The sequence below is a fragment of the Hordeum vulgare genome, chromosome 3H (assembly GCF_904849725.1).
Source record: "Hordeum vulgare subsp. vulgare chromosome 3H, MorexV3_pseudomolecules_assembly, whole genome shotgun sequence".
Classification (NCBI taxonomy): domain Eukaryota; kingdom Viridiplantae; phylum Streptophyta; class Magnoliopsida; order Poales; family Poaceae; genus Hordeum; species Hordeum vulgare.
Genome location: NC_058520.1, coordinates 20,385,740 through 20,399,952, shown reverse-complemented (window position 1 = coordinate 20,399,952; position 14,213 = coordinate 20,385,740). Strand labels below are relative to the sequence as shown.

General features: G+C 41.5%; 2 protein-coding genes and 1 non-coding gene across 3 annotated transcripts; 2 read left to right on the top strand and 1 right to left on the bottom strand.

Annotated features, from left to right (window-relative positions):
• The first annotated feature begins 565 nt into the window (after positions 1–565).
• On the top strand, positions 566–646 carry TRNAL-CAG. The gene has a single exon. It is a non-coding gene; the product is annotated as a tRNA-Leu (tRNA).
• A 5,754-nt stretch (positions 647–6,400) lies between these two features.
• On the top strand, positions 6,401–8,633 carry LOC123442640. Its single transcript, XM_045118746.1, has 3 exons — positions 6,401–7,540; positions 7,667–8,290; positions 8,379–8,633. Exons 1-3 carry the CDS (start codon positions 7,384–7,386, stop codon positions 8,396–8,398), a joined length of 801 nt encoding a protein of 266 aa, XP_044974681.1. The 5' UTR covers positions 6,401–7,383; the 3' UTR covers positions 8,399–8,633.
• Positions 8,634–8,775: 142 nt separating this feature from the next.
• Positions 8,776–11,868, bottom strand: LOC123442641 (glucose-induced degradation protein 4 homolog). Its single transcript, XM_045118747.1, has 8 exons — positions 11,705–11,868; positions 10,910–10,971; positions 10,439–10,582; positions 9,740–9,813; positions 9,568–9,622; positions 9,428–9,490; positions 9,198–9,325; positions 8,776–9,098 (listed from the first exon to the last, which is right to left on the bottom strand). Exons 1-8 carry the CDS (start codon positions 11,754–11,756, stop codon positions 9,020–9,022), a joined length of 657 nt encoding a protein of 218 aa, XP_044974682.1. The 5' UTR covers positions 11,757–11,868; the 3' UTR covers positions 8,776–9,019.
• Between the last annotated feature and the right edge of the window lie 2,345 nt (positions 11,869–14,213).

Here is a 14,213-nt window from a genome sequence, read left to right as displayed (position 1 = left end):
GATGCTAAATGCGTAAAAGCAAGGCTAAATAATCAAGCAGTAGAAAATCGATATGATGGGGAGCCGGTTGGTGTATGTGGCAGCCATTAGATAATCAAGCAGTAGAGCTTGCCATGGGCACCAGTAGTCGCTCTCACAGTCGCCATGGTGAAGGCCAGCGACGAGGCCGCGCTGTATAAGATAAATATAAAATGTAAAATCCTTGTGTTCTACAATAATAGCCATTTTCAGCATATTACATGGTTTCTCAAAAGTTTCAAAGATATGAGAAATGACATCCACAATCCAGTATGCTGGCAACATAAATTTATCGCTCCAAGCAAATCAGCAGTCAGTCTGTCAACAAAGAATTGTCTGTGTACAAATGCATGTATTTGAAGCACAAGCGATTTGTCAGTGTCTAGAAATGCACCAGTATCATCCAGTTTCCAAAAGCAGTACAAATGCACCAGTATCGTGTAATCCTTCTAACGCGGGTAAGACTCGCATTATAGTACTAGCACATAAATTTTCATCAAGCTTATTTGGATGAGATTTTACTAAATAGTTCGTATAGTAAACCAACGTCAAGATGGCCGAGTTGGTCTAAGGCGCCAGTTTCAGGTACTGGTCCGAAAGGGCGTGGGTTCAAATCCCACTCTTGACACATTATTTTTTTATTCTTGTTTTTTCAGTCCCCTTCTTCTCTACCTGAAATTCAGGCAGACACGCACTATGTACCCATTTCTCAAGAGCAAGTATTTTTCTACCTGCCTTGATCCTATCAATATCCATCTCCTTAGTAGGTTTAAAAGGGTATGATGTCGTGTCATGCAAATCCACATCTGTTCCATCAAAGGTTTTCGTTCCACTAGTCTCTACCTCACCCTCCTCGGCGCCCACCTTGCGGGTTCCCTCCCCTGTGGAAAGGCAGCACTATCATAGGCGCAAGTAACAGATCACCCCATTGCATATATCGTATGGTTCATCTTTGCATCACCAATTTACCATGCTCTACTAGATAGGTGTGGTCAAGAGGGAAATCATTAATGCTTGCCTCGATTATTGTTGGCCTTGTATAGATGCAAAATTTATATTTCATAGTGACCTTGTATAAGCAAATGGAGGGAGTGGAACAAACAGATTGCTTCCCACTGGTCAGAAGTTAACCCCTTGCGCTAGGTTGCATGTCATCCTCAACAAACTATAGAAGGAATGTCTGAAAAACGGTCGTGTGGTATGCACACAACAGATTGCCATGAATTCCGGCTCAGGAACCTCACTGGGAAATTCTTAATCAAAGTTTAGGTCGTCTTTCTCTTGTAATGAGCAGTTCATCTATGGAGGGCCGCATAATGTTTTTGATATTTTAATAACCTTTCATCTCTAAATAGACATCACTCTAATTAGGGCCCACAAAGATTTAGTGGTAGAGAAAATTTAATCTATTTGTATAAATTCCGTGGCTTATTTGCCTCTTATTTTAATAATATAGTACTAAATAATAGACTTTTATTCCTCAGAAAATATAATAGACTTTTGCATATAGCACCCCCCCCCCCAAACAATATATATATTATTATTATGTATAGCTACACACACAAATAGCATCAGTTTGCTATTTAAATATAAATATTTAGAGATGAATACGCATTATTATGTATAGCTACACACACAAATACACATTAGTTCTCTCTCTCTCTCTCTCTCTCATATATATATATATATATATATATATATATATATATATATATATATATATATATTCATCATCCAGGGTGCAAAATAAGTTATTCTTCATCCGGGTAATCTTACGATTGTTTCATCAATAAATTACATTTCTAATACAAATAGTTATGATCCACTGTGCAAATTTTGGCATAAGAAAACAAAAATATAGGCCATAAAATCAGAAAAATTGCATTTTATGTATAGTTTTCACTATTTTTTACATTCGTAATTTTACGTAGCAAAAATATTTTTTACGGTGATTATAAATTTTTCTTACGATCTTTTTTGATGTATAAAATAAGATAAAATTTACGGAATGTAAAACTACGGTGCATTGATGATAAAATAGAGAGGGGTGAAGAATAACTATTCCTCACCCAGGGTGACGAATAGCGCGACCCTATATATATATGTGTGTGTGTGTCTGTGTGTGTGTGTGTGTGTGTTGCAATTGATATATAGTGGATTGTATGCATCAATAGGGATATTGATCGGTTCAGCTCAAATAATATATATTTATGATAATATCTCATCACTAATTGCATGATCTCCAAATAAATGAGTTACCATATATTCCTCGATCATGCACGTATGTTCAACATACTCCTATATATTGAAACGAGAGAAGTCACACATGCCCATTGGTCATTGTGTTTTTCTGGAGCCAGGCTGAATAGTCAAGCAGTGAAAAAACAATATGATGGGGAACCGTTTGGTGTATATTATGGCCATTATCTTGTTCATTTGTTGGGTTTCAGAGTGTAAGCATACACGTCTTCATCCTCTATTATTTTATTGTTGTCATTGCCTTTGTGTTTTCAGCAAGACAAATCAAAGCACTTATCATTTTCTATAAATAGAAAACTAATGCTTATATAATGAGATATGCATGCAACAGGTCGTCTCGAGGCTGGGAGAAAGAGCTATCTAGATTATCATACAAAGACAAGTGTTAGTGTTATCACTGAGAGCAAGATTGATTTAAAGTTTTGTGTCTTGAGAACATGTATTTCAACAACAAATTATAAAGCTTGCTACTGCTGCTTCAACAAGGGTCAACAGGACGACCCCCCATGTTTCTCCACAAGGGAGGAGTGCCTCAGTAATTGTCCTCGTTGCAACCCCAAATGTCCTCTTCCAACTGCCAATGAATTTCATCCATGAGCGAGAGCTATCTTGTACGTTTAAAGAAGAAAGGAGCATGTGTGCACCTAAATATAGATCCGTATTGGGAAAAATAATGTATTGGTGCATTTTGTTTTTGCTCAAGGCATCATGATTTTGTATTATTTGACTCAATCAAGAATTTCCTTTTGTTGACCAAAATAATCTTAGATTGTCATATTTTGTTGGACAGTTTTACCCATTAAATATATTAGTTATCATATCTTTGCCAAAATCATCCTAGACTGTCATGTTAATTTTGAAAGGTGTTGTAATTGTATTGAAAACTTGTGTTTGAGTTGTGCTACAGTAGGACTTGTTTGGCGAAGAATTAGGTGTTTCAATCAATAATGTGTATCCAAAATAGATGAGTAGACCCTGCCAAACGCATATTCCTGCCCGACTTATCCTTTTAACGTATTTGTTTCGGATACAAACACGTTTACCGCATATGTTCCCACATATTTTAATATCCTTTCATCTCTAAATCGTTATGGCTTTAATTAGAGCCCACAAAGATTGAAGCTAAAGATAATTTAGACTATTTGGATAATTCGGTGGTTTGTTTTTCTTTTACTTCAATAATAATACAATAGTCTTTTTTGCGTATAGTCCCGAAAAACAAGGTATAGCTATAAATATCCCACATAATGCATGTCTACTAATTAATCTGAAGATTATTACCGTATATACTTTTAATTTTGATAGATACTATATAAAACATACAAAACTCACGTCAGGTTAACTGCCACTAATTAATCTCATAATTGATAGCACACAGATTGTATGTATCAATTGGGATATCCGTGGGTTCACCTCAATCATCTATGGAATTATCTCATCACTAATTTCAGGATCTTCAAATAAATTAATTATCATATATTCCTTGATTATGCAGTTACGTTATTGAAGCGAGAGAAGTGGACCATGTGGAGTGGTTGTTGCATGCCCCCTCCCGAGCATCAAGAACTCTCCTTAGCGTGTGCGCACCTAAATATAGGTCTGTATTGAGAAAAATATGTGTTGGTACTATTCTTTTTGCTTAAGGCAAACCGGTTTTGCATTTGACTCAAACATGAATTTCCCTTTCTTTACTAAAATGATCTTAGATTGTTATGTTTTCATGTATAGTTCTACGCATGAACGATCTTAGTTATCATATCTTTGCCAAAATGATATTAGATTGCCATGTTGATTTTTTTTTCAACTATGAGGTAACTGTGTTGAAACTGTAACGTAATTGTGTTGAATATTTGTTTCTGAGTTGTGTTATAGTTAGACTTGTAATTAACAGAGAATTAGGTGTTTCAATCAATCATGCGTAAGTGTGTAATCAAAATAGGCGAGTCGAAGGGTGACTAGACCAGCCGGTCTGAGATGGTGTTTGTCAAAGATCGTGGCTGCGAAAGCATCTCAACAAACTCATATGCAGATCGAGTCTTTTTTGGGGGGAAAGGCCATCATGGCTAGCTTTATTAAACTCAAACAATAGTTACATCGTTCATCAATTGGCTAACTAAGAATTCAGGAGGTTCGTTAGTCCAACTGTCGTCACGTTTATTACAAAAACTAAATTTTGCTAGCTCATGAGCAACTGAATTAATTTGCTTCACGAAAATAATGAGAAAAGATGGCCTTTCCTATCGACGTAGACAAATCTATGCACTCGGCGAAGACCGCTGCAACTGCATCCCACCATTGATCTTGTCCTCGACAGCAACTGATGACGCTCAACGAGTCTGGTTCCGATTCTACTCTGTTGAAACCCAAGGAGTTCGCCAAAAATAATCCATCTCGCATTGCCATTGCTTCAATAGTCACAACATCTGCTGCCAATGGTATAAATTTACAAAACCCTGCAATGAAATTTCCTCTCTCATCTCGTAGTACACCTGCAACAGAACCTGCCCCCTCATCCGCATGGAATGAGGCATCAACATTAAGCTTTATGAATCTTGGCTCCGGTCTCTTCCACCTATGCTCCATCGGTGCTCTTTTCTGCATCATAGAATTTGTATAAGTTTTCACTATTGCCAGGATAGATGCATGCCACCTGAAGTTAGGAGGAACAGAGTCATGATGAGTGTGTCGACAACGTAGCCACCAGAGATATCAGCATCCAGTCGCAATCACCTCCTTTTTTCTTCAAGTTTGGCATCATTAGCAAAGGTTGGTCCGACTCCAGCAACAGAAATTCCAGAATTGCCGATCCCGATCTATCCACTTGTACAGCGAAGTCAATACAATCTGACAGACCCAGACCGGCCCATAGAGCCTGACACAAATCTTTAGCCCCCCTGTGACACATTGGGCATGCACCATCGACAGGTATATGTCTATTAGCGAGAATGGATTTCAACGGGATGATTCCTCTCAATGCCCGCCAACAAAAGATTTGAATTTTCCGTGGCACTTGAAGCTCCCATAACTCCTTCCAAATCGCTGCTTGCATCTTACTAGTTGATGATGAATTTGGATGATATTGACCTCTATACTTATGCGACCATTGTTCATGATATGCACTCTTAACCGTAAATCTCCCGTGCTTTGTCAAATGCCATGCAATGAAATCATCAAAGGCTTGGAAATTTAGGGGCATTTGCAAAATTCTAGTTACATCCACAGGATAAAAAATATCTTGTATCAATTGTTCATGCCACTGCAGGTCGAGTTATGTTCATGTTCATGTCAATTTGTGTGGAGGTGCGCTTCAACTTCATCGGGCACCAAGTTCCACAAGCCCCTTATACAAAGAACATAAAAAATGAAGCCAGCACCCGTATTCATCAAAGAGGCCAACGAACCCCTTATGCACATTTCATTTGTATTCTGAAAATATATGACGTGAGCCAACGAACCAAAGTTTGTAGCTAACACAAATCATTAGAGTGCAATGGAGTCGCTTATATATATATACTTTGCATTATGGAACTGCAAACATCCATGTAACGTTAGTTCATGGCTTCATGCTCCGGCAAAAACAGATGGATATAAAATCTGAAATTTGAAATGCAACAGTATTCAGTGCCAATTCGCAGTAGTTTTCAGGAACACTTCGTGTTAAATTGCCAGAATTACACATTCAGTACTTGAACTTCTTTTTGCTTCTATGAACTTGCTTCCTTCATTTTTCTTAAATAGCAGCAATCGTTAACAAGAAAACACAGGGAGCCACGCCCACTGTCAACGGTAACAAGAAAAACAAAGTCTGAAAACGGCACAATTTGGTAGGACTTTGAGCTGCCTCAGACAGACGAGCACATCAACCTCACACATAGAGTCCACAAAACAAGCTCAACAGCCCACTTTGAGCTGCCTCAGACAGACGAGCACATCAACCTCACACATAGAGTCCACAAAACAAGCTCAACAGCCCTCATAGATACCATATCGCCAAGCAAGCAAACGGTCGCACCAAGTGTGACTATATATATGAACATGGATTTTGACCACCCGTTCGTATGAAATGGTTTGGCCCCGACTATTCCATTTGTAGTCTTTGTCCATTAATTCATTCATCTGGTAGTCTTTGGGCTCCAAACACAGGACAACAAACATAATTATTTTCTGTCCATAGTTTTTTAACATGATTTATTTCAGAACCACGGTTTTATGAAGGCGAGAGTCTAGCCACTGGGAGGAGCAAGAAAGGCAATAGAGTGAGCGAGAAGTAAAGCAATGATCTCATGGAACATATGGAAAAACAGAGTTTTGGGGGTCTCTTGACCACCAAACACCACCCCAAAAATAGCACGGGCCGCTGCCCTCCTAGAATCCACCCCTGTCGCCGCTATAACTCCAAAACGGAATGGCAGACTCAGCTTTACCAACTTTAGGATATAGGTCCAGCAGAACCTGTTTTTGCTTGCCTTTTACCAGCACAGCATCATCCCCCTGAAAAAGCAGGCTCCAGCTCCTCCCGAATTTCGGTTTCCAGATTCACTTCCGTTTCCTGCACAGACATGAACGGGCTCAGAAAATTGAAGCGCGGGATCAGCAGCAAGCGAGGCGACCCCATCGTCGCCCAACATGGTAAGAGATTTGTTGGTTTCGATTCTGATTTTTGTCAGGATTCCATCTTGCCCCAAGTACATGTTCCCGATTCCACAAGGTGTTGCATGGCTTCATCAATGTTTTGCCACTCTCTTACCTGCAAAGATGTTTGAACGCTCACCCTGTTGAGAATAGAAAATTGCCCATAGCTTAACCTTGGGTGACCGTTGGTTTGCAGGCCAAACTCCATATGATGAATGGGAGGAGCAACAACGATATTCGCCTTCACCATTGGTGAGCTCATCACCACGGACGCCGCTGGTGAGCCCCTCACCACGGACACCGCTGGTGAGCGCTTCACCACGGACGCCACTGGTAAGCCCTTCACTGAGGGCCCTACAGGTGAGTCCTTCACCGCGGGCGCCACCGGTGAGCCCCACGGGGTCGCCAAAGACCCCAGGAGGGAGCCAGAAGAAGCCAGTGCTGGGCAAGGTAAAGAGCAAGGCTAAAAAATGGATGCATCTGCTGCATCACAAAAAGAAGCATTCCTCGCACGATGAGATGATAATGTGGACACCACGTATCGGGCCCAGCTCAGATGACGGCTACGGCAGGGGGGGACAATACGATGAGCGCCTTGGAACCCCAAGCACGGCACTACATCCACATTCATGTATGTTAAGTTCAAATGAAACACCACCTGTCTAACTATCTCCAGTTCAATTCAGCAAAGACACCAATTCTTTATAGTTCAGTTGCGATGAAACACGATAAATTTTTATGTCCATGTGAACTGCAGTTGCTGAGCCAGAGTACGAATCTGAGGTCTACGTGGAAGCATCATCAAGGCAGAACACGCCAGCCCCGAGCCCCACTGCTTGCCAGGAACAACCATTCTTCAAGGTCAGCAGCAGGTTCGAGTCAGAAATGAAGGAAGCCAATGAAATGCTGATGGAATCGAAGAAGCTGCGGGTCAAAACATCCAAGCAGAAGACTGTGACATTTGCACCGATACTAGAATGCGGGCCAGAAATCAAAAATAAAGGCTGGAGCGACAAGGAATGCCCTGAAGCGACAACCGAAATATTCAGAAAGGCATATGCTACAGTATACCAGGCTGCCCTCAAGATGGTCTCTATAATCCAAGATACAATGGTAGCATACAATATAGACAAAAGGCACATGGTAGAGAAATTAGTATCAGTTAATAGATACCTTCTGTTCAAGCTGGAGCCTAGTCCAGATGACGAAGCACTTGCGGAAGTCATCACTGAGGCTGTCCTAAATCTGTTAGACGCCTGGAGTGAGAATGTTGAAAGGCCTTTGATGCAGAAGGCAAAGAAAATTTCTTCTTGGTTCCTGCAAGAAGGGAGAGAAAAATTACCTCCGGTTCCGCTGTCTACACATCCTTGTGCTGCCGAAGGTAAGCCACTAGTGTGCAAGGCCAGTCCTATCTGCAAAAATATTTTACAGAGCATTCTATTAGCTAACTGGAAACTTATGCCATGCAGATGCAGAAGAGTTCTACTAATCAGAGGGTTAACTACTGCTTGAAGCAAGAGATGAACACAGTGACACGGCATCAGTAGAGAGTTATTCACCTTACAGTATATAGATGCTGGAGGCGAGGACAAAGAGCATGCCCCGAGTATACTTTGTTCGTAGAATCGGCAGTACAAACATCTTCTGTGTTGCAAAATGAAACCAAAGGAGGTTTCTTTACCTTTGTACAGGAGAGTAAAGTAAATGACTACAATGTTGATCAAGTTCCTCTTCAGATAAACCTCAGCACTATGATTCTGTTACAGATTCAACTGACAATAACTGAACCAACAAATGCTCAATTCTACAGTTAACTTATGCAAAAACAGGCACAAATAATGCCTATCAAAAGTAACACAGGTGAACTTCCAATAAAATAAAGAAATTGATACCTTTTTCCCAAAATACTGAGATTGCAAAAGGATAAGTTACATAATTGTTTGGTCTTGCAACATTCACTGGCACAACCGTACATACATAACATCTCAACTATTTTAAAGGAACATCAGGAACTACGGGTTTAATACACACACAGTATTTGTTCATATTGGCAAGCGCCGAAAGTTCCCCTGTGTAATCTCTGCCACTTCAATTAATAGCGTCATGCATGTCACTGCAGCTCATATGAAGAAAAGGTGAACCCAGATTGTTTCTCGTTGGTGCACTTCAATTCAAGCTTCTGAAATGGACTACACAAACAGAAAAGAAAAGATGTTTGGAGCAACTTCCTAATTAAGAAATTTCATGGTAAGCTTGCAATGTGTAAACTGTGCCAAATTATTTATTACCTGCTGTTTGGGTCGTAATAAAAGCCACTAATGGATCCATCGCTACAAGAAAAGCAGACGTAATAGAAACCAGCTATGGTCAACCCACAGTCCACTCCCACATTGACAAAGTACTGCTCTTTCCATCTCTGCAAGTAGCATCGGAAAATTGGAAGCTAATAAATTTAACAGCTAAGCATTTCAAGATGTGATGATGCTTCTACATATGAACATGTCAGGTGGTATAGTACCATAAATATAAAGGGATAGTTGCTAAGGTCCACAGACTTGCCACCATCTGCCTCAATCTGACTCTGCAAAACAAAAATAAATTAGTAACGCATTCGCAAATTCATGTTGACTGACTACACCAATTTAAGTAATTGATTACCAGAAGAGGGGTAAATGATGAGAACTTGGACCAGTGTCTTACATCATCCTCTGCTCTGCAAAACAAAAACAAGAATTGTGTTTCCAAGAGTAAGTTTGGAATGTTATCCTGCACCGGGACATATATGTGTGAACAAAAGTTAAATGATGGCATTGGCATAAACAATACTCACGATGCCTCCCACTTGCCAGTAAAAAAAGTATAATTTTTAGCATCTACTATCTCCCCCTCCCAGAATGTCACCACCTATGGAAAGAAAGAGAGCCAATAACGAAGTTGAAGTTGATGAATAAAAATAGACCGTAAGGGAAATGCATCAACTATAAATCTAGAAACGATTATCCACAAAGTACTTTATTTTTCCTTTAAAACCCCAATACTTGATTTTCTGCCCGTTGGATTTTCTTCTTAAGTAGTGCAATTGTTTCTAGAACTATAAAAAAAATCAGATTGCCTCGGAGAACTGAATGCTAACTCATTGGTAGAAGCACTGCCTTGTACTCCGAGCGAGTCGGCTACAGCCCCCACGGGGGTGAATACCGCACCCAAGTTTATTGTTTCTTCTTCGAAAAAGGCCTAGGGTGCCCTCCACATCTGGTCTTCTTCCTGAGAGAAATCAGTCTGCCTCTGCAGCAGCACATTCCTCTAGTTCATTTTAAAAATTCTATGCTGGCCCAATATTTAATTTAATGCATCTAAATGCGCATTGACATTGCAAATTTAGTAATGATAATAAGACAAAAGAAACTAGTAGATTCCGTAATTTATAAAAGGAAAAACTGGTTTTGATCTGTCCATAAATGTTTCTCGAGGAAAAGATATAACATATAAAGTCAGGGAGTCAAAGTGGAAGAAGAAACAAGATTCTTACAGGTGTGTCGGCTAAGGGAACATTAAGTGCCTCCATCGTTCCACATAAATAACCCTGTTCCATATCACAACCATGGATACGAACATTGACTTTCCATGCTTCATCTTTTTGTAAACTTGAAACATTCTGAGTTCCTGCAAAACACTGGATGAAATATACGAGTAGATTAGGCCAATTCACAGTAACATGAACACCCCGAAGCTTTTATTCGAGGATAGCAAAGAGAAAAATGGAGGAACAACACGACTCTCTAGCTTGACATCATACCCAAACACAGACACTGTTTTCCCTTGCCGTACAAATGCAAGTAATATATTTCACATTTTCTTTATGGGAGAACACGGTGGTAACAAAAACCAGTCATGTTGCATGATAACTGCTGTTTCGGGCAATCCTTTTGATACAAAATAATTCAAGCTTCAGTTGTTCCATCTCAATCGAAGATTCAAGTATGGCATCAAAAAGACTTACTCTTCCAGCAGTTAAGAGTGAACAGCTAGGAGGAGACGGCTGCACAGCATTTGCATCTTGACCTGCAACAACAATTTCAATCAGTGCTATATGATGAGCTGCCAAACTAGTAAAGCGTCATAAAAACAGCTAAGACCACAAAGCAATAACCATGTTAATTTTTCAAAAATTGATTTCAGACCCCCAATGCAAAAGCGCGGACCAAATTTACGGTCGAACTGTTCTTCGAAGGACAAGAACCCTAGTTTCTTTTCTCCAAAGACAGCGACTTTTTTATCAGTCTCGAACGGCGTAACACACATTCACCGCGCATGAATGATTAAAATCGGCCAAGCATACGCAACACATGATTATCTAGGAATCTTCCTTACACAGCTGACACGGAATCAAAAGGAATTCAGAGGTCAGAACCAAAATCAGTTGTACCCCGAATCCCCAGTACTCCCAGCTGGCACTGGAGCAGCAGGTTCACGGAATCATCTGGACCCTCCAGATCACAATAACGCGTTGCACGTGTGGCCGGATTACAGCAGCCTACCTTACGCAGTCAGAAGGATACAGAGCCATAGGAATCCTAAAATCGACAGTATACCAAACTACTCGCACAATCCGGTCAAACCTAAGAGTAATCTGGATTCTACACGCGCTGGATCGATCCGGCGAAGGTGCCAGAGCAGTCTCCGATCGGATCTAGAGCCGGGAGCCGCGCGACGGGCCAAAGCGGGCGCGCGTGGATAGCATAGAGATGGAAGGGGGGGGGGGGGGGGTGCAAGGGTGGGGAAGGGCGGGCGGAACCTGAGGATGGCTGCGAGGAAGGGGTGGCGGTGTCGACCACCCTGACCGGCATCTTCTGCGGCTGCGGCGGCGGCGGGTGAGGTCGCCGGCGACGAGGCTGGATGGATGTTTCGAGAAGGAGTGCGGCGTTTTGGTGCCTAGAGTCGTGTCTGAACGATTGGGGACACTTTTGTCACCAGTATTTTGCAAAAGAATAATCTGTAAAATGTTTTTTTAATTCCAGATCATAATTTAATGCACAAAATATAAGAAAACACTAGAAAACAGCCGACTGGTAACTCGGCGCACATCGACCATCTCCACACCGTCTCATATGTGTTTGATATAGTGCTAGCAAAAGTTAGATGATTGTAATTGCAACCATCCGAACCCAACACGCCTTGCGGTGCAGTCGCCTTCCACGAACGTCATGTGTTTCATGGGTTACACCCCGTGTCACACGGCGTCCTATCATTTTCTCCTCAGGAAACCTCTTGTCCATTCGTTTTCTCCTTTCCTTCTTCCTAGGGTCCCCTCTCTTCACAAGTTCACATATGAAGCTTTCTTCATCCACACACTCACACATGAGACACTTTTCCTCCTTCGCACCTCGGCTTGAAGATGTTGTTGCTCACACTGTGACGGAAGGTGGGTGGTAAGTAATGAGATGAAAGCAAGCAAGCCGACAAGGATGAAGGGTGGTGTAACACTTCCCGCCACAGCAAAGATGATGCACCATGAACCCTAAAACCGGGTATATTTTGCAAAAGAATAATCAATAAAACATTTTTTTAAATTCAAAACATAATTTAACACATAACATATAGGAAAATGCTAGAAAACAACTGATTGGTAACTCGGCGCACGTCGGACATCTCCACGCTCGTCGGGTACGAGTTTGATCGAACGACACTCAATGTTATAATGCTGGCAAAGGTTAGATGATTGCAAAACTGGCCATGTTGCAACCTCCCCAGCCCAACACGCCTCGCGGTGCATAGGTTTCAGTCGCCTACAACGAATGCCACGTGTTCCATGGGTCACGCACCAGGTCACACGGTGTCATAACATTTTCTCTTGAAGAAACCTCTTGTCCACTTATTTCCTCCTTCCCTTCTCCCTAGGGCCCCCTCTCTCCACATCTGAAGCTATGTCCATCCACACACTCACATATGAGGCACTGTTCCTCCTTCGCACCTCGCCCTGGAGATGTTGTTGCTCGCACCGTGACGGCTGGTGGGTGGCGGGTTATAATATGAAAGGAGGCAAGCCGACAAGGAAGAAGGATGGTGCAACCCTTCCCGTCACAGCGAAGATGATGCACCCCATCCTCTCACACGAGGCGCAATTGTTACAGCCAGAGGAAGCCACAAGACCATCGATGTCGAGGTTGTCGTAGGCATCGTCCTCGCACTTGACGAGTTGTGTGCCCGATCGAGATTGCAACATGCCTGATGTTGTAGCGAAATTGAAACATGACTAATGTTGTGGCAAATGATAAGAGTCGCCGCTGCAAAGGGCATCATGGTGTCACGTTGGGCCGTTCGTTCGTATCGATCCAATGGCTCGCAACCCGACCCTTGTCGACGGGAGGCTCCTTTGTGGGTGTTTTTCTGAGTTTTGTTATGCTTTGTGTCATGTTCAGAAAGACGGGGCGGTGATGGCTCCTTGAAGATGGAATAAGATTCTCCCTACCTAGCCCATCTCGATGGTGCTTTTAGTTTCATTGGAGGGTGTATGAAGGTTTTTCTCCATCGGATCTCATGAGATTTAGTAGACATTTGTCTTCGGTGGATCCGCTTGGTTATGGTCTTTGTTCATCAACGTTTGTGTCTCTACAAGTTGGATCACTCTGATCTACGCTTTCTTTCATCGGTGACAGTTGTTGTTCTCGTCTTTTGAGGCCTTAGCACGACGACTTTCCCGATTATCTACTACAACAAGGTTTGTCAGCTTCGATGAAGGAGGGGCTATGACGATAACACGTCTTCGGCTTGCTTCAGCGATTGTAATCGTCGCTAGGTAGTCTAGATATAATTATTACTTCTGGTGTTTTTTGTACTGCCTTGACAGTTGATGAATATATCAAAAGTTTTTGATGCAAATAAAAATAAAAATAATAAATCCCGAACGTTTGGATTTTAAGCATGGCAAGCCAAACGTTTTTTATGGCAACTTCAGTTCACGCGAGGTTTAGAAAGATGATAATTTTTTGACAAGAAGCGAATTCAGAAAAAGTTGCCAGGTTTTAACAACCGCCACACCTCACGTCAACTAAAGTTGCCGTAAAATAATGTTGAAGATGACATGCTTAAAATCCAAAGTTCGGAATTTATAGATGTAAAAAAGAAAAACCTTCTAGTAACAAACTTGTATTAAATATCTTTTTCTATGACCGTACTTGAAGAGGATCTATTCTATACGATTGAATCGCCCGAAGGAGGTTGATTAGTTTGGATGATGCAATGTGACCTATAGGCCAGATCATGATTACTGTCCAGGATTCCCCTCATGGTGGCAATCCGATGGC